Genomic DNA, 23,433 nt, shown 5'->3' on the forward strand with positions numbered 1-23,433 from the left:
TGCTGAGCATTACATGGCTATTTTACGCTCTTACAGCCAGCAATGTCTGGAGCAACACATGATGCATACTTGGAGGTGCCGGGGTGAAGAGCTTTAAGCTTGGAATGCCACATGGCATGAAGTCCCATGACACCTGCAGGCACATGCCGCTTTTGACAGAGATCCAAGTTTTTTAATTTGGGGGTGTTCTGGTCCTGCTGTCTGCAAGAAGATAAAGTCAAACAATGAATTGCTTCCTCTCATGCCAGAGCAACGTCCAAAGAGTAGATGTGAGTCCCTGAGAAGGAGGGGAATCCATGTCTCAGAGGTGCAAAAGCCTGAGATACAACCTTGGCTCTGTCTGATGGCCGGTCATAAAACACACAGAGAGAAGAGCACTGCTAGGACCTCTGCTGAAGTGTACTGAATTAAGATAATTAGCAAGACTAAAAGAGCAGCTGTAAATATGAAAATGAAAATCATTACTCTGATCTGCCACTTAACTGGAAGCTAACACCAAGAGGGCACTTCATCCATAAACCTACTGAGCTCAAGGCTTCAGGCATTACAGGTCAGCCTGTCAAAAAGTCAAGCAACCAGCTTTAAGAGAAAGGAATTTTAAAAATTAAAGGTTTTTTTTTTTCGTTTTATTTGCTTCCTCAGTTTAGACAGTGGGATCTATCTTTAAAGGAAGAAGTAAAACCTTGTACTAAATTTTCCTTTTTGTCCATAAATTCAGTCCTGTGGGCTAAGGAAAGGCATTACAGACAACTTAAGGCAGTGCAAGATCAAGTTGTGGCTGAAAGGCATGAGCTGGTCCCAGGCTATGTGTTGCCACAGCTTCTTCTGAGTCAGGGCTGGAGATACTGCTGCCAGACAGTGTGTCAGACCAGCTCTTGGGTCTGACCAGGCATTAACCTTGGCTTATTCATTTGCTGTATTAGGTTTTGGTGAGTTCCTCAAGCTGAACCTGATGTATCACGCAGTGGCATGGTAGTGCAGCTGCTGACACCAGCGCAAGGAGGAGACGGGACCATGAAGGTGGAAAGGGCAGACCCAGCCCTCCCAGGGCAGCGCACTCTTACATCCCCTTAAGCACATCAAGGTAGATTCAGACAATTTTGGAGAAGACTTTGGATGTAAAGGAAAACCCATGCCATTCTCCACACTAAACCAAGCAACCAACTCAATGTGACCCCATTGATTTTGCAGTGAAAACTCAACGTTATGTGAGCTGGAAACACAAAAGAAATACCAGAGGAAGGTTCACTAAGGACAAGCACCACACAAGCGCATTTGGTTGCGAGTTAAATGCATTGGCTGCCAGCAACTTTGCTGTGTGTCTGTGTACACATATTTTCATGCTTTTGTGTATAAAGTATGTGAGGATACCTGGAGGCAATATTTTAAGTGGAGGGCACAAGGCATGCTCAAAAGGCAGACCTGAAAATAGGATTTAATATTTTTTTTTTCAACTCATTTGATTATCTCAGCTTCAGAGGCTGAGATTGTGATAGGTTTGGATTAATGGACCCAAACCTTCTCTTCAGTGCAGTTCTGTATTTTAAGGACATATTAAGGAAGAACCATCATTAGCAAAGGCTTAGGTTGTGTACTTGATCTAATTCTTTATTGAGTCAAAGTACGCCTTAAATAACAGTGATTAAGTTGTCCTTTCCCAGTCTTATTTTCTCTCACCCACAAAATTGGTATGTCTGTCTCTTAGAGACGATACACCTTAATATGTCTCAAGTGAATTTACCTTTTGGACAATGTCTATATCACTATTTATATTATTATTTCTCATCCGATTCATCCTTATTATTTCAAAGTTATCATACTCTGCCTGGATGCACGGTTGATAGTCTCCCTTTTCAAGGGTATACAGATGATTACAAGTTTATTTTCACAAAATATATGGAGTGGTTATCCCTGCTAAATACCAAAACAGTATTCAATCAGGAGAATTAAGCTTATGAAAGAGATGTTAAGCCAATGTCAAAGATCTTTTAGGAAGACCAAACTTCTGCGCAATAACAACATGGTTGGATTAACTTTACAACAAAAGGAAATTAGACTGGATTTCTACAGAGTCAGTTTTGTTATTCTAGCTAACAATACGATTAACATTGAATGAATGGTAAAGGCCTCATTCATGCTTCACTTAGCCCAAATTAATGTGAGTGATTGCCCAGCCTTTCTCTTCTGGCAGAAATTCCTGTGCCTCCTAGACTCATTTATCCAGAGAGTCCCACTTTTAAGGGGGTTGACCCCAACCAGAAGGTAACAGTAGCTGAAGCCTTTGAAGCTTTTGCACTTTATTGCCCTTTCCTCTGTACAATTAGCTCCAATGTCATGTTTAAGGAGGTAAAAGTCTATGGCCTCAGCTACTGTAGAAGATCCAGCTGGATTCCCTCATGGGCACACAGGTGTCTGACATATGATTACAGTAACTTCAGGAATCATTCCTTCCTCAGGGTGGTTCATTTTTTTCTTAACTTATTCCCACATTCCACGATCATCAGATTGTCCTAGATGGAGGCTAGTGCTATGCATGGGATTAGCTGCTCACTCTCCTTGAGGAGCATCCCTGACTCCCCGAGGAGCTGAGAATTAAGCTGCTGATGAATAACCCCTTTCTGCCAAGCACCTGAGGAACCTGAGAAGACCATATGGGCTGTGAAAAAGACAATATGCACATCAAGTGCTGTTTGTGTTTGATGTGAGAAAACAAGTTGGCGCAGACTGACATCAATGTCAGCATGATGAAGGCTGCAGAAAAAAATGAAAGCTGAAGATTTATCCTAAGAGGCAGGAAACCAGCCAGGAGCAGGTAACTCCCACCCCTCCTGCTCCTCCTGCCCCATCACATCAGTAATGCTTTCTCAAGAGAGAAACCCAATGCCAAAACATAATCAAGATGGTGAACCTTGATTTTTCCTTCTCCTCATCCTCATCTAGGTACAATACAGATGAAAACTAGAGACAGTGGAAACAGTCCATCTGCACATACAGAAGCAGGGAGACAGCTTTCTGTGGTGTTCATGCCTGGGGTAGGCAGGTATCTGTTCACAGAACCAAGACAAGCATCTTTTCCCCACTTAAGGCAACTGAAAGAGCTTTTGCCACTGATCCTCCTCACTAGGAGCTCACATACTCCTTACATTACCCCTCAAAACCCTTCCACGTTCAGCTGGAGAAGCCCACTTTTCGTAAGTGCACAGGAGGCACCCACGAGGCTGAGTGCCTTTTGTGTTGAAACCACTTCTGTTAACACTCGAATACAGCTCCCAGTCCTCACCAAAAAAAATCTTCAGCTGTATTGACTTACTGGTAAACTGAGTCCTGGCTTTATCCTTACATTCATGGCTGACTCAAAAGGAAGCCATGAAGAACATAGTTAGTTATGCTGTGCTGCCAAAGTGCTCGCCAGGGTATTGGCATCAACCAGTGAGGATCTTATCAACCACCCTTCAATTTCTGTCTCCTCAACCACCAGAAGATGACCATACTTTCTTAAATGGCACTGATTCTCCAGATGGACCAAGTGCAGATCAGCCCTAGGGTCCATTCCTACAAGCACTTTTAGCTTCGGCATTCAAATGAAAGTCAGTGTATAAATACAGGGAGGATCAGCAGTGCTGTCCCAGGGACAAAGCAAGGGAGGCAGCTGACCCAAGCACAACCCGGAGGGCACAAAAGTGGAGCAAATGCTCCAAGTCAAACCAGCTGCTGCTTACCTGGCTTCTGCTATTGGCCACAAAGGTACTGAGAGGGAGGCACTGGAGATCTTGGGAGCAGGGGAAGCCAGGAAGAGGTGGAGCAGAAGGACTAAAGAAGGCTCTGATGGTCTGCAGGTGGGAGAGGAAGAGAGCAAGCTGCTCAGATATCCAGAGTGAACACCAAAAACAGCTAGGAAAGTCTCAATATTGCCATGTTATTTCCATTTCTAAAGACACACAAAGAAGTTGAATACCCTACTTAGTGCAAGGAGGTTTATCCAAGCTAAAGAGCAGGATATGGATCCTACCTGTGGGAAAGTGAAGACTGCATCTCCGCTTTCAGCAGACTTGCCCCAGAAGAGCAGCTGAAGGAAATGGTTCAGATTAGTCATTAGGCAAACTACGTCTAATACAATTCTTAACACTGTAAGCTAGGTAAATCTTAACTGCTATGTTACTTCAGACGGACAAAATCCAAAACCAGTTTCATAGTGAAGCTCGACGTAAAACCAATTATCGCTGACTGTGAAACATAGAGGCCAACTTGGAGGCCTTTGATCTTTCTGAATGGATCACAGAAGCTTTTCCTTGCAACATGCTTCATACTGGCTATGGGGTCATGGCTCTGAACACTGGCACGTGCTATAGGCAACTTGACTCAGAAAAAAAGCTTTATTCTTTCACACTGGTCACTGGTCTAAGCCCCACAAACAACCATTTTGGTCTGTTTTCACAAACTCATGTCAGAAGCATAAAAGGAATTAGTGAATTCCTTCTCAAAATCACATGCAGTTGTCACTACCAGCAGCTCCTTCAGGACAGTGTTTGAACCTCCCAAAGGTCTTTCTGGCATCTGCAATGCACACGTCTGTGGCAACCAGAACCAAACCAAATCCCCCCTGAGTCCTCCAAGATGAACAAGAGAAGAATGGGAAAGCATCCTAATATTCTTCTTGGCAAAACTCTACTGAAGCTTAATTTTTATCACCATGGTGTAGATTATGTCTGCAAAAGAAAACAAAAAAGAAAGGAAAAAGATGACGTTTCTCCAAGGATATGCATATAATTTTCATTGCAGAATAAGTCCTTGAGTCATGCAAAGGACGAAGCTGTGATAAACCTAAAGTAGTATCATCATCACATTTTTCGGCCCTACAAGCTCTAAACATTTCGTATTTACCAATGTTTATGTGCATTTTAAAAGGTAAAAATGATTAATTCTTACAGAAATAAGCATTCATACATAAATATAATACATGTTTGGCCCTTGGCTAGAAGAGGAACAGGGGTTTGTATGTCAAATTGGAAAGCCCTATAGCAGAGAATACAGTTCCAGAAGGAAACAAAAAAAAAAAAACAAACCACAGCAAAAAAAACCAACAACCAAAACCAAAGAAAACTCCATTCCAATAGACTGGATTGCTATAGTTTGTCCTTAGCTAAAAGCAAATCCATGGTTAATTTTGAAGATCTACCATTGGGACAGATTTATGTAGTAGTCTGAGCAAGAGACAGGAAAGGTGATTGGATTTTGTTACTTGTTCTGTTTGGGGTTTTTTTATGGTAGTTAATTCATCCATAAACTTAACTACTTATACAAAAGGTGTTGTAGTGCTTAATGAGTTTACACTTTTGAACACTATTCTTTTGTACAAAGAAAGGCATCCTGAAACTGCCAGTACTGCACATCATTGTTTTGATGATGGTGATGGCGTTGAAAGCCACCTTCCTGGAAAAGTACATAGCTTTTATGAGCATTTTTAGAAACAAAATAATAATTGTAATAAGGCACTCCAGCACCAAAAGGGCAGGTATATAAGGACAATGTTTTACTTACAGAGTAACATTAACAGATTTGGGGTTGAGGACAAAAAAGAAAGGACTCAACTCCTGACAAGATAAACATGATGCCAGAATCCTGGACAGGATACATAAGGGATTGATTTCACAAAAGGACAAATACCAACAATCATTGGTGTTGACAAAATACTATAGATACAAATATACAAAAACACATCTGCACACTGCATTATATACTATCCTTTTTCTAAATCTAGCAGGTTTCCCTGCTCTGTCACATGCATATGATTTTCCAGGCAGGCTGTTAGGAGGAGAGAAGCCAAGGTGACCCTGCCAGCAAACCCCTCGGGATGGATGAGAAGCAGGAGCTCTCTGGGGCTTCCTGCCCTGAGTCCTTTGATCTGAGCCGCGCGTCCCCGCTTGGCAGCGGGCAGGTATGGCTCAGTGGCCATGTGCCAGCCACGCTGTGCGTCCGTGACTCCTGGCAGGGAGAGCGTGTCATTCCTGGGGAGGAAAACCTCCTCTGGACGCCAGGGGAACAAAATGAAATGACTCCTGGCAGGATGCAGAGCAGGGGTTTTCATGCACAGCAGATCTAGGTATCAGTTTGCAGAGTCAGGAACTGAACGGCTGACAAGGCAAACCCAACTGGGAGGAGGAGGGACAGATGGACACTGAGACATATTCCCCTGTGGGAGCCAAACATACAGCTTTTGGCAAAAACATGATTAAGATTTAATTACTAGATAAGAACAATCTTAGAATCCTCAAAGGAGTATCTTGCACTGGTCACAACAGGAATAAAACACTAAATTATTTTTTGTCAGCACATATATAATCCATGAGGCAGAGCTAACATTTGACTTAGCATGACTTGTTAAGCAAATCTTTGTCTTATCCTGGCAGAGATCAAATATCCACAAACACACTCAGTTGTGGTATCACAAACCAATAAGATTTCTGGTAAAATAAACATATGGAATAGGTTTTACAGAGCTCATCTTGTAAACCAGACCAGGCAGCAAACTCAGAAGGGCTGCCAATGAATCCAACTTTGCAGCTTCACTCTGAGATGGACAGGGGCACAAGTTGAATTCCAAGTGGGAACATTTGGCTGCCACAATCAGCCAGCTCTTCTCCCCACAGCCTCAATTTCCCCTCCAGGAATACCCTGCATCCTGTGTTCTCCATGTTTTTGCAGGGGACAGAACAGCAGAGTAAGGCAAGTTTGCCAGCTGAACATCTGCTTGGACGACGTTACCCAACAATCACTGCATGCTCAATAACCCCTGGGGTGCGATCACTGAACTTGGGTCAAGAGCTACCACTAGCTGACTTCAGGCTCAGCACTGTTTGAATCTTCAGTTCTGAGCTGAATGACGAGTCAGACATCTGCTGGAACATCCTTGGTTGATTTCCAGCTTAGCTGAACACATCAAACACGGTAGACTAAGTAGCAGGAAGACAATCCCATCTTCCCTTAAACTCACGAGTTTTTTCTCAACCTCCACTCTTCTACCACAAAACTAGAAATTATTGCCAGCTTACAGACAGCCAAAAGACGAGGCGAAACTTACACTGCAGTCAAGTTAAAATATTATTATGAATATCAGCCAGCCTGTTGTCGATGCTAACATAATTTCTCAATGTATGGAGTGGAGAGCTGGTTTTTAATGCCTCTCTTTCCCTTAGTGAGAGAAACTGAAGTCAGTATGAGAGCAGTACACTCATCACTTCGGTGAAAACCAATGCATGAAGGATCCAAAGAAACAAATACCTGGTTATGGCTGGGGAAATTGATTGCAGAAAACTTACATTACTGAGTTAGTGAAGAGGGTGCTTGGGAACCCTGGAAGAGCCCTCATGTCTAGGAAAAGTAACTAGTCTAGCCAAAATAACTCTTTTGAAAAAAATGTTTTCTTCAGTAATAGCACAACAAGCTTTGGCAGCATTCATATTGGCAGCAAATGTCTCATGAAGTCTTAAGTCTTTCTTTTTTATTCACACGCAAGCCTCTAGTCCTCTCCTACAGGCAAATTTTAAGGGCAAGCCAGCTGGTAGAGAGAGTCAAAGGGAAAAAAGCATTCACTAGAAGTTTGGGAACTAGGTGCTTCTTGTTGGTCTTGTTGGACCATGACGAAAGCTGTAGGCAGCAGCTTGAGATGTTCAGTGATCTCAGTTCTTTGATAATGAGAACACCCAGTCAGGACCCCACAGCACATCCTTGACAGAATAACAAATAAAATAATAAGTATTAGAAAGGAGGATATAAAACTCTTCCTCCAACAAGCAGCTATCCCACTGATTGTAACAGCAGCGGGTTCAACCCAAAAACCTCCAACGCTCTCAAAAGGCTGTCAGACTTCCAGCTGAGCTGTGTGTACCTTCCAAACTCAGGGAAACCAGGAAAAAAACATCCAGTGGCTTGATACTTCAATAAGACCTTTCCATAGCCTATGCCCGCTGTTGGTTGAAAAAAAATTTCCTGGCAAGTTTGTGACAAAATTAATTAAATTATTAAAAAAACCCAAAGACTGAGTCTTTTAACTCTCCTAAGACCTTAAAAACAGACTGGTATTATCATGGCACTCAAATAAATGGAGAAATTTTACAAGATGCTGCACATGGACATAAGCAGGAAGGGACCAAGAAACCGGGGAGACCTCATAGACCAAAGGTATAACTATTCCAGCAGCTGATGCAAGTGAAGCTGCCCAATTTTGGCTTGCTTAAGAGCAAAAATGTCTGCTACTGCTTCAGGCCTGAAAAAAGGGCTGGTGGGCCCAAGCCCACATTTGTTAGATCAGTCGATACAGCTGGAAAACAGGTGACACCTGCTCCAGCCTCCAAGCCTCACCTTGCTCATGTTTACAGTGACCAAGCCCAACACAGCTCTGAGAACCGGGCACCATACCCCTAAGGGGACTACCCGGTGAGCCACAGGTCCCAGGTAGTCCACACACCCCACAGCCCTGTGCCACAGATACCCCACTCCAGGGCCTGTGGGCAGCTCCAGACCAAAGCACCATAGCCATTTCTGAGGACCAGGCTCACCCGGCGTGTGTTGGCATGCCGCTGCCCAGGCACACGTCAGGCTGCTCAGCAGCAGCATGGAGAGCTCGAGCCTGCTGTCTGCATCCCATGCACATAAATGTGCCCTTTGCAGCTGGGCAACCCCTCTGGAGGTTTTACTGACCTATATTCATAGAATCACAGAATGGTTAGGGTTGGAAGGGACCTTAAAGATCATCGAATTCCAACCCCCCTGCCATGGGCAGGGACACCTCCCACTAGACCAGGTTGCTTAAAGCCCCATCCAGCCTGGCCTTGAACATGTCCAGGGACGGGGGATCCACAACTTCTCTAGGCAACTTCTTGCAATGTCTCACCACCCTCACAGTAAAGAATTTCTTTCTAGTGTCTAATCTAAATCTCCCCTCTTTCAATGTAAAACCATTATCCCTTGTCCTATCACTACGCTCCCTGATAGAGTCCCTCCCCATCTCTCCTGTAGGCCCCTTTTAGGTCCTGGGAGGCCTCTATAAGGTCTCCCTGGATCCTTCTCTTCTCCAGGCTGAACAACCCCCACTCTCTCAGTCTGTCTTCACAGGAAAGGTGCTCCAGCCCTGTAGGCCTCGCAGAGGAGCACCGGTGCTGTGCAAGCACCATTTCTTCCGCTCATGGCAGCAGTTTTCCACGGTGCCCGCTGATCACATCGCACACCACGAAAAGGATAGCTTCCAGCACGTCCTCAAACCTCAGACGAAAGGGCAGATCTTCGGCTGAGTATTTCAGCAACACTCACCAGAAGGGTGCAAGAGAAGGAGAAGAGCAGCTCAGATCACCAGATGTACGACTGTGTCTGAACAGCAGCGGGCCAGTGTGTCAGACGCAGCAGGAGCTCATGAAAGCAGGCCCATTAGCCAGAAATCTAGGGCACTCTGCCAATTAAATTATTAACCTCCAGGCATGTTTAAACATATTGAACATATTCAGCTTTTCCAGTTTTACTCCTTTCGCTACACTCAGGAATACATATGTGTCGCAAAGCGACCTGTTTCTAAAGAGCAAGGTGCTTTATGTGCACACACCAGGGGAAGTTCTGCAGTGCAGGATACTCCAAAGTACAGCTCCCACTGGTTTTCAGTGGAATTATACCCTTCGGTCCCACAAATGCTTTCAAACGTTTACTCCGTCAATGCACATCTTTCTTCATAAGCTCCACATCGAGTGGCGCTGCCCCTCGGCGTTGGGGAATGTCTGACTGCTCTTCTGATGTAATGCAAACAGAGAAGTGAAGGAGAGAGAAAAAACTTACCTCAAATCACAGAGCAGGGCCAGTTTATTAATCTGTTCCAAACAAGAGTACCAAAGAGAGGTTTCCATAAGTTAATATATTTGACAGGACATTTTGAGAGGACTGGGGAAGTAGAAACTACTTTTACACAGCCAGAACAAAAGCAAAAAAGAAAAAAAAAAGCAAACCCAGGTGTTAAAAAGCCTCTGACTCTGAGGATTTTCCCTTATTAGGGTTTCTTGTGACCATCATATTTTAATTTAATAGGTGAACATCAGTTTACTCGTATGCTCTAGCACCATCTAGCTTGCGCCTAAGGTAACTAAGCTCCATTATTTTCTCCTCAAGCAGGCAAACTGTGATAAGAACCACCATTACCCTGCGGCAGATGTCAGAAGACATCTCCTGAGGAGTCGAGAGGGCTGTTCCTCTTTCCCTGACACTTGACACAAATGCCAAGTGAGCTTTTGCAAGCTGTGAGGGTGCTCAAGTCACACCTCCGCAAGGAGTCATCAGCAATACTCATGGAGACTTAGTTTATATTTTGGGGTGGGCTTCTAGCTGGCTTGCCTACATCTCCCTTAAAAGCACTGTGAAGATGAACCCTCAGTGCACTGGCTTACACTGCAGCCGCAAGCAATGGAGGAAGGCAACTTAATGAGTCAAATGGACACAGTCAAATGACAGCACCTCGGTCTTGGGGTGCCCACTGCAGAGCTTCAGGAACCAACTGCATCATCTGCTCATGGTGGCTGCTGCTCATTTCTTGCATGTGGAACCCCAGGCTTTCTGTTTGAGTGGCTTAGTTAAGTCCACTGAAACAATTAAAGAAGAAAGTAAAAAAGCAGGGCCTCCAGGATGAAGCACACGGCACGTTCTGTTTGCAACACGTGGCACCAGCTCTGTTGCACAAATGGCCATCTCCCTGCTCAGACATGCAGCAGGCTCCCTGCAAATGGAAGCATGGAAAGAGAGGAATGTTTGCTCCAGAGACATGAAAAGAGAGATGTCTGACCCCCATCTGGAGCCCCATCTGGACCAGAACAGCTCAGCATGATGCAGCATTCAGTAGAGGCAAATCCACACAGTTCTTGCTCCATACTGGCTATTTTCCTGCATTCGTTGCCAAAAACAGGGGCTCATCTATTGAAGAGAAAGGATTAATATTCCAGGATATGTTGATTGAGGCATTTTAAAAACAAAATCTGACCTGGCTGCGCCAAAACTGTGTAAAGCACTGACCCTGTGTCCTGGGAGTCTCCAGAGCCCGGGGAGGGAGCTCTGCTAGCACTGTTAAGGTAAATGTAGAACAGGTGCTTTTCAGCACAATTTGAAATGTAAAATCTTCCCAGAGGGGAGGCAGTAATTGAAGAGAGAACTGCACAAGAGCCTCTGGAGGCATTATCAAAATCCAGTTGGGCATATACCTGGAGAAGAAAATTGACACACGTCTGAATAAAACCTGTAGGAAGAGGAAGCAAAGTCAAGACACATAGGTGCCAGGATTTTGTAACTCCACAATTCACAGAAATGCTGTAAATCCAAGATGAATGGTAAGGGAGCAACCTTGGCTCTCTCTTGGCATCCTGTGTAGAGCTTGTGCTCCCAGATACTTCACGCAAAAGTGGCCACTTCTCCAATGACTCCACGTAGCCAAGGAAGAACTTTTCTTCTGAGATAAGCATATTTCTGTACTAGCCCTTTTTGGAGAAATTAAAATTTAATCCCACAATCAGTGAGAGTTCACCCAACATGAAACTGTCTGTCACATCATCAGCATGATGCCTGCTGTTTTGTGAAACATTATCAGACTACAAAACTCCTTGTGAGCCCAGGTGAGCTGGCTCTTTGCCACGAGCCGAAAGGCAGGCACACAGTAGAGTTTATGAAGAGTAATTAAGAAACATCTGTGAGAGTAAAGGCGAGCTGCTGGCTTGGAGACTGTTCTGCAATTTGGAAGACGCAGTTTCTGCTCCTTGCTCTGCTAGGGCCCTCTTGGGTAACCTCAGGTATGAAGTCTCAGCCTCTGCTGTCCCTAGCTGAGCTTGACAATTTGTCACCTTGTCCCCACTTCATGGACATCTGAGCTGCCTGTCAGTCAAACTGCCATCGATGTATTGATATTCTAAGGTACACCACTACCAATACTGCTTTGCTCTAGATGTTATTCTGTTCAGGGCTGAGCTACCTTCATGTTCTGAGTATTTACCTCTTCACAACCACAGGGAGTGAAAGCTTGCAATTGCCTCATAATACAACTGGTAGCACCGAGGCAATGACACCACCAGTTCACCAGAGCTTTAGGACACCAGAGACAAGACATTATCGTTTTAGATTTTCTTTGCCTCCTGTGCTAGTGCAGTAGGAGCTCTCTTCCACACAGGAGGTAGAGGATGAGGCTTTCAGACCAAGTGTGTGTAATGTCAGTGGGGTAGGTCACATTGAACTAATGCTCATGTCATCTCCCTCCTCAACAAGAGCAGACAGGCCCTAAGGCCACAGTGTCTGCAACGCTGGCTCTGGCAGCCCTGGGAAACAGCCTCAGCTCCTCCGCTGCAAAAGACTTTGGCAAAATGGAGCTGGGGCAGGCATTGATTCAGGGATCACCATTTTTGCTGTGCCAAAGCTTTAGGGAGGAACTCGACTGGTTTGTTTTCCTGTGAACAGCTTCATCACTGAATTAGTTGGCGAGTTATGATACCAGAAGCACAGCAACGTAGGGAACCTGGTCAAAGGTAGGCATATCTAGACACAAAGTAAAAGCTATCCTTCTGTCTCAGCTGCAGTACAGCTTTCCTTGCTTCTGGGAAAAGCCCTTAAAGCTCTCAGTCCGGAGCTTTCAACTTAATTTTGCAAACATTGTTAAGTCTCCAAGGCTTGAGTCTTTTCCATACAATGCAATGAAAAAACAGGATCCAGGCTGAGCAGGGACAGTGCCCTTCAGAGCCGTTTGGAGATCCCCATCTCAGCGCTACGCCAGGACCAACCATTTGCAAAAGCCGCATTTTCCTGCCTGCAAGTTACGACACGCTCAGGGAGGCTGAAATCTCGTTACTGGCCCTAATCTCAAGCCCGTCCTTCCTGACTCGCTGTCTGCACAACATGCCCACACCGGCATTTTCCTGCTCGGGGGGCCGGGTCCCTCAGAGCAATCCCAGCCCTGGGCATGGAGCTGGCGGGGCGCGCGGCCGCAGCTCGTGCACGGCGACAGACAGCCCGTCTACCGACGGCGTTTGGCAACGCAGAGCGATTTCACAGAGGACGCTCCATCTGTCACCATGTTCTGCGGCAGAGCCTGACCTCGCTAGCACTAAGGAAGCCCCAGCAGATTAACATTTAATGATGCTTTCAGTTTCAGCCCTTGTAATTTTTCATCTTTCGGAGGGCAGACACAGAAGAGGAAGAAAGTCATATATTATGTACAGCATATGGGTCTTCTTCTTGCTACCATCTCCTTTAATATGCTTGACTTTGACAGGTTCTGATTTTTTTCTTATTTCTGCATTGAAACAAAAATTCTCTCTATATATTTTACTCCATAAACAGAACATCAGCTGCTTCTTGTATCCACAAACCGTTTCTGTTTTGATTTGTGTAACCATGATACCTAATTCAGTTTAAATAAGTAAACACAGAGGGTATGGCTCTTGGTAGCTGTCTGAACAGAAACAAGGAAACTGAACCTCCCCAAGACAGACGGATTGAGTGAGATCCTTCAGGTTGCTCTTTGTTGTCTTGAAAACTACATTTAACCACAAAACTTAATGCAAAAAAAAAATCCCTAAGGGACAGGAAAGTGACCCAGAAACACAGAGTTTGTATTCTTTTTGTTAAGTGGTTCTGTTCATTTTTGTATTTTCTGCTTGTGAGGTGTTCAGCTTCTGCCCCATGCTGAGGGGTGTGTGGACAAAGCACCCAGAGGTGTGCTCTCCCTGAGGCCTCCTTCCTTCGTCCAGATGTAAGGACCACCAGTGCTACGTGAACCACTAGCTGAAGTCAGTAAGACCATCCGCAAGCACAGAAGAAACAACACTACAGTATGAAAGCTCATGCAATCCATATTTGGTGGTGTGGCTGAGCCTCTGATCATTTAGGTTTGTATTTGTAGGACACAGTGAACTGGGAGAGGGATTTGTGTGAGAAAGCACAGGGACAAAAGTGATGGTCCAAAAGAGGGAGAAACACAAAAGCCAGCAGAGAAATCCCAAGCTGCTGAACATGGAAGATAAGGGCATGAATTTTGATGCTGGCATGATATTTACGAAGAGGACAAGCAAAAGACTGAACCTTAGAGCAAGTAGATCACAAAGGAAAGTGGTAAGACAAATGCCAAGAGGGCAATTTGAGCTGCTTTGGCCATGATGCTGTATAGCGGGGAGCAAGATGGAAACACAGGGGTCTACAGGGGAAGAGCATTGACTGAATGTGGCTACCAGTCAGTTCTGCGGCTTGAACCCAGCCACTATATGCACTATGTTAAAGAAAATGCCTGAAAAGGCAAAAGAGAAGTGAAAGTAAGACCTGCACACTCATAAGGAGAAAAACAAGGCAACTAATCTGTCCCACACAGTAGCCTTTTGGGGTTGTCTTTTTTTTAAAATAGTGTCCATAGTGTTCAGTAGCCAGCCAAGCAATGCTGAGCAGCACACTATAAGCAATGAAGTTACCACAGCAAGCAAAGCTGCCAGTGCAAGTTTCCATGCCTGAAGAAATCAGAGCTTCAAAAAATATTATCAATGCCTGAAAATCTGACAAAAGTAAATTGGGAACAGAGGAAGCCAAAACTGACATTTTTGCGACCAAGACCCTCCAAAGTGAGAAAAAGGAACTGCTTTTTTTAAGATTAAAAAAGCAAAATCATAAGGTTGCAGCAGACTTCAAACCAGCCTAGAAACTGAGAAACATGCCCACAAGGAAGGGATGTCCTACAAAGGCTTATGACATCTGCAAGAAGACGGACAAAGAACAGCTCCAGTCACAGAAGACTAATTCCCAAATAGTCAGAGCTCGTGTTCAATGGTGCACGTCAGAGCAGAGCTGGCTCACAGGAAGCTTCCTTCTTCTTAGTGTCATGGGAAGCCATGGTTTTAACGCTGCAGGTACTTCTCATCTTCATGGCCTATCTCTGTCCTACTCTGCTGTAGGCTGGATACCTCTGCAGTGGTGAGAGACACGTTGAGGTAAGGTGTATCATTCCTTAGAGTGAAATAAAAGCTTCTAGAAAACTTTGGGGCCATGACTCTTTAACCTGCAAGTCTTACAGCCCCTTGCTAGAGCTCAAATCGGACAGCAATGATATAGAATTTGAAAGGCAATTCCTTTTGAATAGTAAAAATGGGTGTTTGTGCTGAAGTGCAACTATGGAAACAAAAGAGTAAAACCTAAGAACAAACTTCACTCCTTGTAGCAAAATTCTGTGACATTAGCATGCATTATTTATAAGCAGCCATCATCATTTTGTGCCCTCTCTGCCCCAAATGTACGGACTGAGACAGTCCCCAACAGCACCATACAGGAGGAAGAGTGCAGCAAGGACCTATAGGCAGATCTCTCTACCTCCATAATGTTTTCACTGGGTACCGTTCTTAAGGGTAGGATCTCGGCCAAAGTATAGGCAGTATAATTACAGGATATAACCCGTTAGCCATCCAAAGATATCCAAACCCCTCAGCAAGAATATCTACAGTCTTAATTAACCTTGTGAGAAATCAGGAAAAGATAGATTATGCTTAGTTACTGCCTCATTTTGTTAATGAGAGATAATTGAAAAAACACATGCTAAAGTGATTGCCTAATCATCACATCAAATGAGTTTTAAAAAAATCTAAGTGTCATGATCAAATAGTTATTTACCAAAAAAAGCAACAACACACAGAGCACATTACTTGTTCGGGGTGAATCTCATCTAGTCTGGACAAACAGCCTTTGTGCAAGGAGCTTTGCAGTGCAAGGAAAATGGAGGATGTGCCCAAGCAGCCTTTGGATGAATTTTGAGAATCAGAGCACCCTTCCCACTGCTCCACCACCTTCCATTTGAGAACATTTCCCATCCCTTTGCTGTACAACCCAGGGAACCTCTAACTCCTGGACCAGTGCTCCCTCCCTTGCAGCAATACCCTGACCCCATCCCTTCTCCCTCTGCCATCAAGGTAAAGGCAGTGAGGGTCCACATGAAGAGCTTGCATGACACTATGCCTCCAAAGGGCAGGATTAGGCCTATTGACAACAAAAAGTCCTCTGTCACCCCCTATCCCCTAACAACATTCTCTTAATCTAGGTTTTCAGTGAGGAAATGTGTCAGTCAAATGCAAAATGAATTATTTGTAAGTAATTTAATCTGAAGAGCTTTGTTCCAAACCCATGTAAGGCTCTGTGGATAGAACAAAGCATTCAGGACACAACTTATTTTAGGAATCAGCAATATGCTTTAGGCAGAAATCTCAATTTGTAAATACTGCATTCTGGCCCAGCAGATTTCCTTCCTGATAGACCATGACCACTTCATAATTCTAGGGCAGAACCATGAAGATTAATAAAAAGCAGAAAGAGGATTTTAATCAACACAGCCAGCTGGTCTGTGGTTTAGATTATGTTGTTGAAGGGAAAGTGTAACATTAAGACTGAATGAAAAATGCAAAGCACTGATTATGCCGCAGAGTATCTCTACCAGCTAAATTAACATTAAACTCAAATTTGCAAATCCTGTGCTTATATTACTGTGTGTAGGCAACTGTGATATATTTAACATCAACTAGAAATTAAAACATCCGCCTTTAAAATAATGAGTTTTGTTTTAAATCCTATTCATAAAAGTCCCTTTCCTTTTTACCCATTACGAAGAAGATGACCTATTTTAAATCTCATCCTTCAGAAGTATTGCAAGGAGTTCCTTTTTTGGAGGGAGTACAGCAGGACGCAGGGTGGCCAGAAAGCAACTGGTGAGGGAAGAGGAGAGGGAGCCTGGGAGAAGCCTGGGAGAAGGGTGATGGAGGCTTTTCCAGTAGAGGGGCATGGAGCCAAAGGATGGGAGCTGTGGTCTGCAGGGGAACAGCTCTGGGTGCCCGGGAGAAGGTCTCCAGGAGGCTGACCTGGAGAGGCAGCAGAAGCTGCTGCTCCTGGCCGGCAGATGTAGGCTGCTGCCAGCTGCTGCGGGGTGGAGGGAGAAGGGGGGGGACAAGCTGTCTGGACCCGGGCCAAGGAGCAACAAAAGGCTTGTGTGCCATTGCCACATCACCCTGCCCCGCCGACCGCCCGGCCTGCAGAGCGCCATAGCAACCAGGGTTAAAATTGGGTCAGGATTGCCAGTGTGAAACCTGTGGTTTTGAATATAGGGCTTGGGCTGAAAATGTTCATTCATGTGCTATTTTGACAGGAAACGTGCTATTTGGGGAGCTGGAGTGGGGAGAGGAGACTATATTTAGGAGGACATCAAAGCGCAGCCCAAAGTGCTGCAAGTGCATGAATTTTTCTCTTTTTAACCTACGCTGAACCTGGACAAGCACTAGGACCAACTAAAGAGCCTCAACGTGTCTCAAACCTCGCTGGCGCTCCGGTTGTGCTCAACAAGTCCCATGTCCCAGGTCTCACTGGGGAGAGCCTGAGGAGCTCCCCGAAGCTCCTCAGACCGTAGCAGGAGGGACAGCAAGTCAGTGGACAAAAGATACATTCAAAGATGGGGACATGCTTACGCCTTGGCCTTTCCTTAGAAAGCATGGTTCTTTCAGCCAAAAACGATTCTGAGAGCGTGGGACATCGCCAGCGGCTGCCACTCCAGGTATTACTTGGTGGTTTGCAGGTGTTAATTAAAATTACTCATTCCACAGTGAGCAAACACACCCACATCAGATTAAAAAAAATTAACAAATACTAGGCGTGAATAAGAGCAAGGGAGGGACTGTGGAAATGTAACAGTGAAAACTGTTTTGTCCAATTGCTTGATCACTATTGTCCAGAAAAAGGCAAGTGCAGGCTTTTCCGTAGAAATATTTCTATACCCTGACGAGGATTTTGAGTTAACGTGCCAAGATCAAGGCATTCAAACTGAAAAGCTAAGGCCAGACCTATACACTCTTCACTGGGTCCTGGTTTTTCAAAGTGCTGAGCACATTATTTTGCTAAAACAAGCTCTGCTTGATTAGTCCCAAACACGTATAATCCTGACCCACACGAGCATCTCGGTGTGTTCAATACACTTACCCTTGCAACACTGCCCCACTTCCAGCTCCTCTTCCGCTACATGAAAGGAAAATACTGTTAGCAAAGTTATTAGTGAGCAATTAAGGCATGAAGGCTTTCTCACTGGCCCCAGGTCTACAGAGGAGTGGGACTGAATCCTAGCCTCCTTGTGTCAAAGACCTTGTCCAAAGCTCTGCATCTACAAACTAAAACTTCCCAAACATCTGTTTCAAAAAGCACCATCTCCCCTAAGAAACCTGAGAGCCATCATTCAGGATTCTTTTGTCTGGAATGAACTAAATCCTGGCTTTAAAAAGAACATCACATTTCCAAGCTGGTACGATCAACCTCCCTGCTCTGCTTACTAATAATATTTAATGTGTTGACCAATTACAATCACATTTGATAGAGGCTCAGCCATATTATGTTTCTACAGGATTCAAGAAAATCTGAAGCCAAGAAGAGAAAAAGACCCAAACTGGTGCCCACACAAAGAAGCAGAGAGGAACAATTCAATATTTCCAAAGGCAGGCAGGAATTCCCTGTGTCAGGGAGCAGCCAGCTTTCCCTGTCAGTATGAGAACAGCCCAAATCAGAGCTGGTCCTGCCTTTTGCCTCATCCAGCAGGTAGGGAATGTGGGAGGAAGTAAACATCATGCGAAGAGCGATCCGTGGAAGCCAGCAGAGCAGCTGGGATTTTTGCAATAACAGACTGTCAGCGATACAGGACACAAATCTGCAGGAAATCATTTCTCTGCAGCACAGTTTAGCTGGGACGTGTAGAATTATTCCAAGATGAAGGTAAGATCAATAAACGAGTCCTATAATGACTTTCCATCAGTTGTGTTCAATGCTTTTAAGTGTACTATAATGTCATATATGTAACCCATGTCTTCATATAAAGCAACGTATCATCTAAAAGTCTTAAAGCACTGCAACTAGTTTATAAATTATTATGAAATTTCTATGTATCTTGAAACTAGTTTCCGTACCTACAATGAATGGGTTTATTTTAAACATACTCTAGCACTCAGATCAACAGAAAGAGTAAACCTGATGTAAATCAGGTTTTCATTTTGCAGCTGGATGGTAATTTAAGAAGTGAATAACTCCTGAGTGAGCAACTTCTGCACCGTGAGCGGAATTTAACCCCCTAGCGATTCTTAATGCAAGTACTTTTCTGACTCTAGAAAGCAAGCTGCGATCCTAGAAAAATATAGATAAGCAGGACTTAAGCAAAAGTTCACCTCCAGGTCTCCCTTCAGACCTGTGCTGTTCAAAGGTCCAAACTCAGCTCTGGGATTGGGAGCTTCTCATGGCTTCCAAGTGATCTCAGGTCCTCACTTAAAACACCGCTGCCACAGCCAGGTCAAGCTTACTGAAAGCAAGGCTGGGTAATTCATGTTACAGTCAAATAAAAATGTGAATTGCCATATCATGTTCTTGGTATGAACAGCACGGTTTGAAACCCAGATCAGACGGCACCACATCACCCAGTTCTAGCTCTACCTTCGAGCTCTATCCTGCAATTTACAGCTGTGTGGATCACCCAGACTGCAAGTTTGCATTATCTCAGCCCCCACTCGAGTGAGAGGGAACCAACTTCACTACTGCAGTGAGAGATGTTTGGGGGTCTCTACAATTCATCCACGTTGCATTAAAAATGGATAAGGGAAAGGGAATTTCCTGTTCCAGGTAGAATGTACATACAACATCAATAACAGGTTATTCAGTATTACAAAAATTGTTTCAAATTACATTGTAATGACCACTAGTAAAAATTGTTGCAACTCTATCACTGATCACACAGAAACGGCAAAAAACCAACTGAGACGCTTGAATGTTTTAGAACCATGTTTTTCATTTGGAAAAGTCAATTCATACTTCCTTTAGTTGTTCAGGATGCAAAGTGCTGCCAGCCACGCTTTCACCATGGTAGTCTTCTATGGCAATCCCAGTTCAACGTTGTACAAGGGATAAGGACTGCACAAAGTAGAGAATGTCACCAGTTCAGTGGTGTCAAGATGAGTTCCACCTCCCCCAACATGGGAAAGTGAAGGCTCAGCAGATACAAGAATGAGAATCATTCCTAGAGCTTCCACATTTCCACACCAAAATGGACTGAGATCTGGGCACGTCCATCACCCACTATGCATCTGGTGGGGCTGTGTCATGGTTTCACCCCAGCATGCAGCTAAATAACACCCAGCCACTCACTCACTCTCCCCACAGTGGGATGGGGGAGAGAATCAAAATGAGAAAACGCGTAGATTGAGATAAAGACAGTTTAACTGGTAAAGTAAAAACTGCAAGTGCAAGTGAAACAAACCAAGTAATTCATTCACTGCTTCCCACCAGCAGGCAGGTGTCCAGCCATCTCCAGGAAAGCAGGGCTCCAATACACATTAACAGTTACTTGGGACCACCAACACCATAACTCTGAATGTTCCTCCCTTTTCTCTTCTTCCCCCAGTTTTTATTGCTGAGCACAACACCATGTGGGCTGAGATATCCCTTTGCCACGTTGGAGTCAGCTGTCCCAGCTGTGTCCCCTCCCAACTTCTTGTGCACCCCCAGCCCTCACTTGCGGGGTGGTGAAGCAGAGAAGCAGAAAAGGCTTTGACCCTGGGTAAGCACCACTCTGCAGTAACTGGAACATCAGTGGGTTTTGAACACAGCTTTCAGCACAAATCCAAAACACAGCCCCATCCAGGCTGCGATGAAGAAAATTACCTCTCCCAGCCAAAACCAGTACAGGCTGACACTCCTTTGGCTTGCTGAACCCGCTCTATGTGCACTGGACAGCCAGCCAGCACAGGCCTGGCAATTCAATGTATTCTGAAAACATTAGCCAGGGGGAAGAAGAATTAGCACATTTTCTGGGATTTCCAGGTGACCAAGCACCTGGCTGGCTCTCAGACAAAAGAGCCATAATGCAAGTACAGGCTGAATCACATGCACCGGGTATCTGCTCTTGCACTTTTGGACCTGGTGTATGTCCCAGGCAAATAGCAAAGTCTTTCTTTTTTAACTAGACTAAACTTCTAGATGGAAAAACAGGGCCTGCTCAGGGATGCTCAGGGTTCTGTTACGCTACTAGTGTTTTATCCTGGGCCCTGGATCCACTAACTCATTCAGTGGCAATCCCAATACAGTCTAATTAGTGCCACGAAGGGACAGAAGTCACCCAATCCCCATTTAAAATTATCAAATCAGTACTGTTAATATGGCATCCCATTTTAAAAAGTATTTCAGCTCACTGTCATTCACAGATTTTCTCAGGAGCCTGAAGACTATTTATCACGGTTTTTTCAATGCCAAGTATTTCTGCGGGTTCTTCCCTAGCTTTTGCCAAGGTGGATTTTCACCACCTTGACATGTTAGAACACAGCCTTTGCACAGCAACTTGTCATCTTAAATCTGAACAAAATCTTCTAGAGTAACTTACTAAAAATGTATGACAGGAGTAAAGAACTAGCTGAAAATTCTTGAATGGGCAAAGTAACGTGTAACAAAATCACCACAAGCTTTTTCACAAAGGAAAGTAGCTCCAGACTCTAATCACAGGAAGTTTTTTGATGGCAGGAAACACTGGGAGCTTATACTCTCCTACTGCAGTGCTCTGTGCCACTGGGAAGAGTATTTCAACCCAGAACAGTGGGTCTAGGTGGGTCTAGAAATGTACAATTTTTCTTCAAAATGCACATGCATTATCATTTGTGACCGGGTGACACTTCTTAGCAATTACCCTCAAGTATGGACCATAAAAAGCTAAAGGCACAAAATTCTCATGCTTTTGGATCCAGAGTTCCAAGTCCAGTTAGTCTCTGGAATATAACAGAACATGTGGTCTACACCATAAATACTTTACAAGAGAAAAAAAACCCAAACAAACAACACCCAAACCCTTACATGTTTAAGGTCAACATAGTGAGTCATTTAAGGCAAAAAGAACCACGGACATTGAGGTTAACCCCAAGTGAAGCACACACATACACCTAAAAAAAAAAAAAAATCAGTGAGAAGGTCATCCTTAAAGGACATCCCAAAATAGTGACAAAAGAAATGTTAAATGAAAGCACAGAAACAAATTAAACTCTCCCATTGCATCATCAGGCAATAAATATACAATTAAGACACATTTGTGCTTACAAAGACTGTGGTCAGCTCTTTTTCAGAGATTAATTTTTCTTCCTAATGTTTCCCTTTTACTGCTAAATAAAGAATTTCATTCAGAGGAAGGTTGTTGAAATGTAACTTTTACATTATAAATCTTCAAAAGCCTACAGTCTCTCCATTATACTTACTTTCTCTTCTCTACAGAAAATGAATGATTGTTTTAAACATACTTCACAACACTATTTATACTGCACTCGGTTATCACATTTGTTTTCCTTCTGAGTAACTAATGTGAAATTCCATTCAAATAGCTTTACCTTAAAAATGTATTTTCTAAATCCAAACAGAAGGATTTCTCCCATGCAAGTGTGTATCCATATGCATCTTAGAAAGCCGTGCAGGCAAGACATTATTCTTCTCAAATATTTATATTCTTTCATCCCACCAGCATAAATCACAAACACCAAGAAAAAAATTACTTGAATTTAGGAGTAAATAGTTCATTCCTGCCATACAGTTTAAAAAAAAAAAAGTAGCTGAAACAGCAGCAGCGTCATTAAATCACACAATTGTAACAGTAATGATGGTACTGCTTTCTGAAATGGAAATACTTATACAGACCACCGAATTGACCTGTTGTTCCCTAATTTAACAGCTCTTATTTTAGAGGGCATTTGCACAATGCCATGTTTCTCTCTCAAGATTTTGTTCAGCTTGGTTTTGTTACCAAAAACCCCCTGATTTATATATAAATAAAGGGCAGCAGATTCTAAAAGAAGGTATATGCCTGTAGGACAGAAGCAGGTCTCCTGACTGCAAATAAGATTTTATTATCTTACCATCTTCTGAGGACTGGAGTGTATCCCAGCTCAGCAGAGCTCCTACGCACTTGTTCTTGCCTGCTCTATCATCATATAATTTCAGTACGATCAATGGGATTATTTATTGACACAGCATATATTCCATTGCCTCACGTCCTCTTAGAAACAGTTCCTGGAAATGCAGAGCTACGGTTGTTGTCATAAACTTTATTTTTCTCCTTTTTTTTTTTTAATTTAAAGTGAAACAAAAAAGGAAGTGCCATACAACTCAGCAAGAGGCTTAAAAAAATATCCAGGGCGATTCACAAGTCTCTTTTTCATACCAAGAGCTTCATTGTCTTTTCCCCCAAGAACAGAATGATCAGCAACATTTTAGTTACACTGCCGATAAAAATAGAAGTAGTAATCAGTATAAAACATTCCAGCAAAATAAGGATCTGTCGAGCAGCCTGCAAAACCCTGCAGAAGAAAAATAAAGGAGATTCATATAGGATCTTCTCTCAGTTTGAATGCTATTTGT

The 23,433-nt window shown here is 43.8% G+C and overlaps 1 protein-coding gene across 1 annotated transcript in view; it reads right to left on the reverse strand.

The window, feature by feature from the left end:
• Positions 1 to 23,260: 23,260 nt before the first annotated feature.
• The window catches only part of MYRFL (myelin regulatory factor-like), a 42,614-nt gene continuing 42,441 nt past the window's right edge, over positions 23,261 to 23,433 (reverse strand). Inside the window, exon 25 of the mRNA XM_014963536.1 lies at positions 23,261 to 23,372. Within this exon, the coding sequence (XP_014819022.1) occupies positions 23,286 to 23,372 (87 nt within the window). The 3' untranslated portion in view covers positions 23,261 to 23,285. The remainder of the gene's footprint in view (positions 23,373 to 23,433) is intronic.

The sequence above is a fragment of the Calidris pugnax genome, unplaced genomic scaffold, assembly GCF_001431845.1.
Source record: "Calidris pugnax isolate Ruff unplaced genomic scaffold, ASM143184v1 scaffold44, whole genome shotgun sequence".
NCBI lineage: Eukaryota > Metazoa > Chordata > Aves > Charadriiformes > Scolopacidae > Calidris > Calidris pugnax.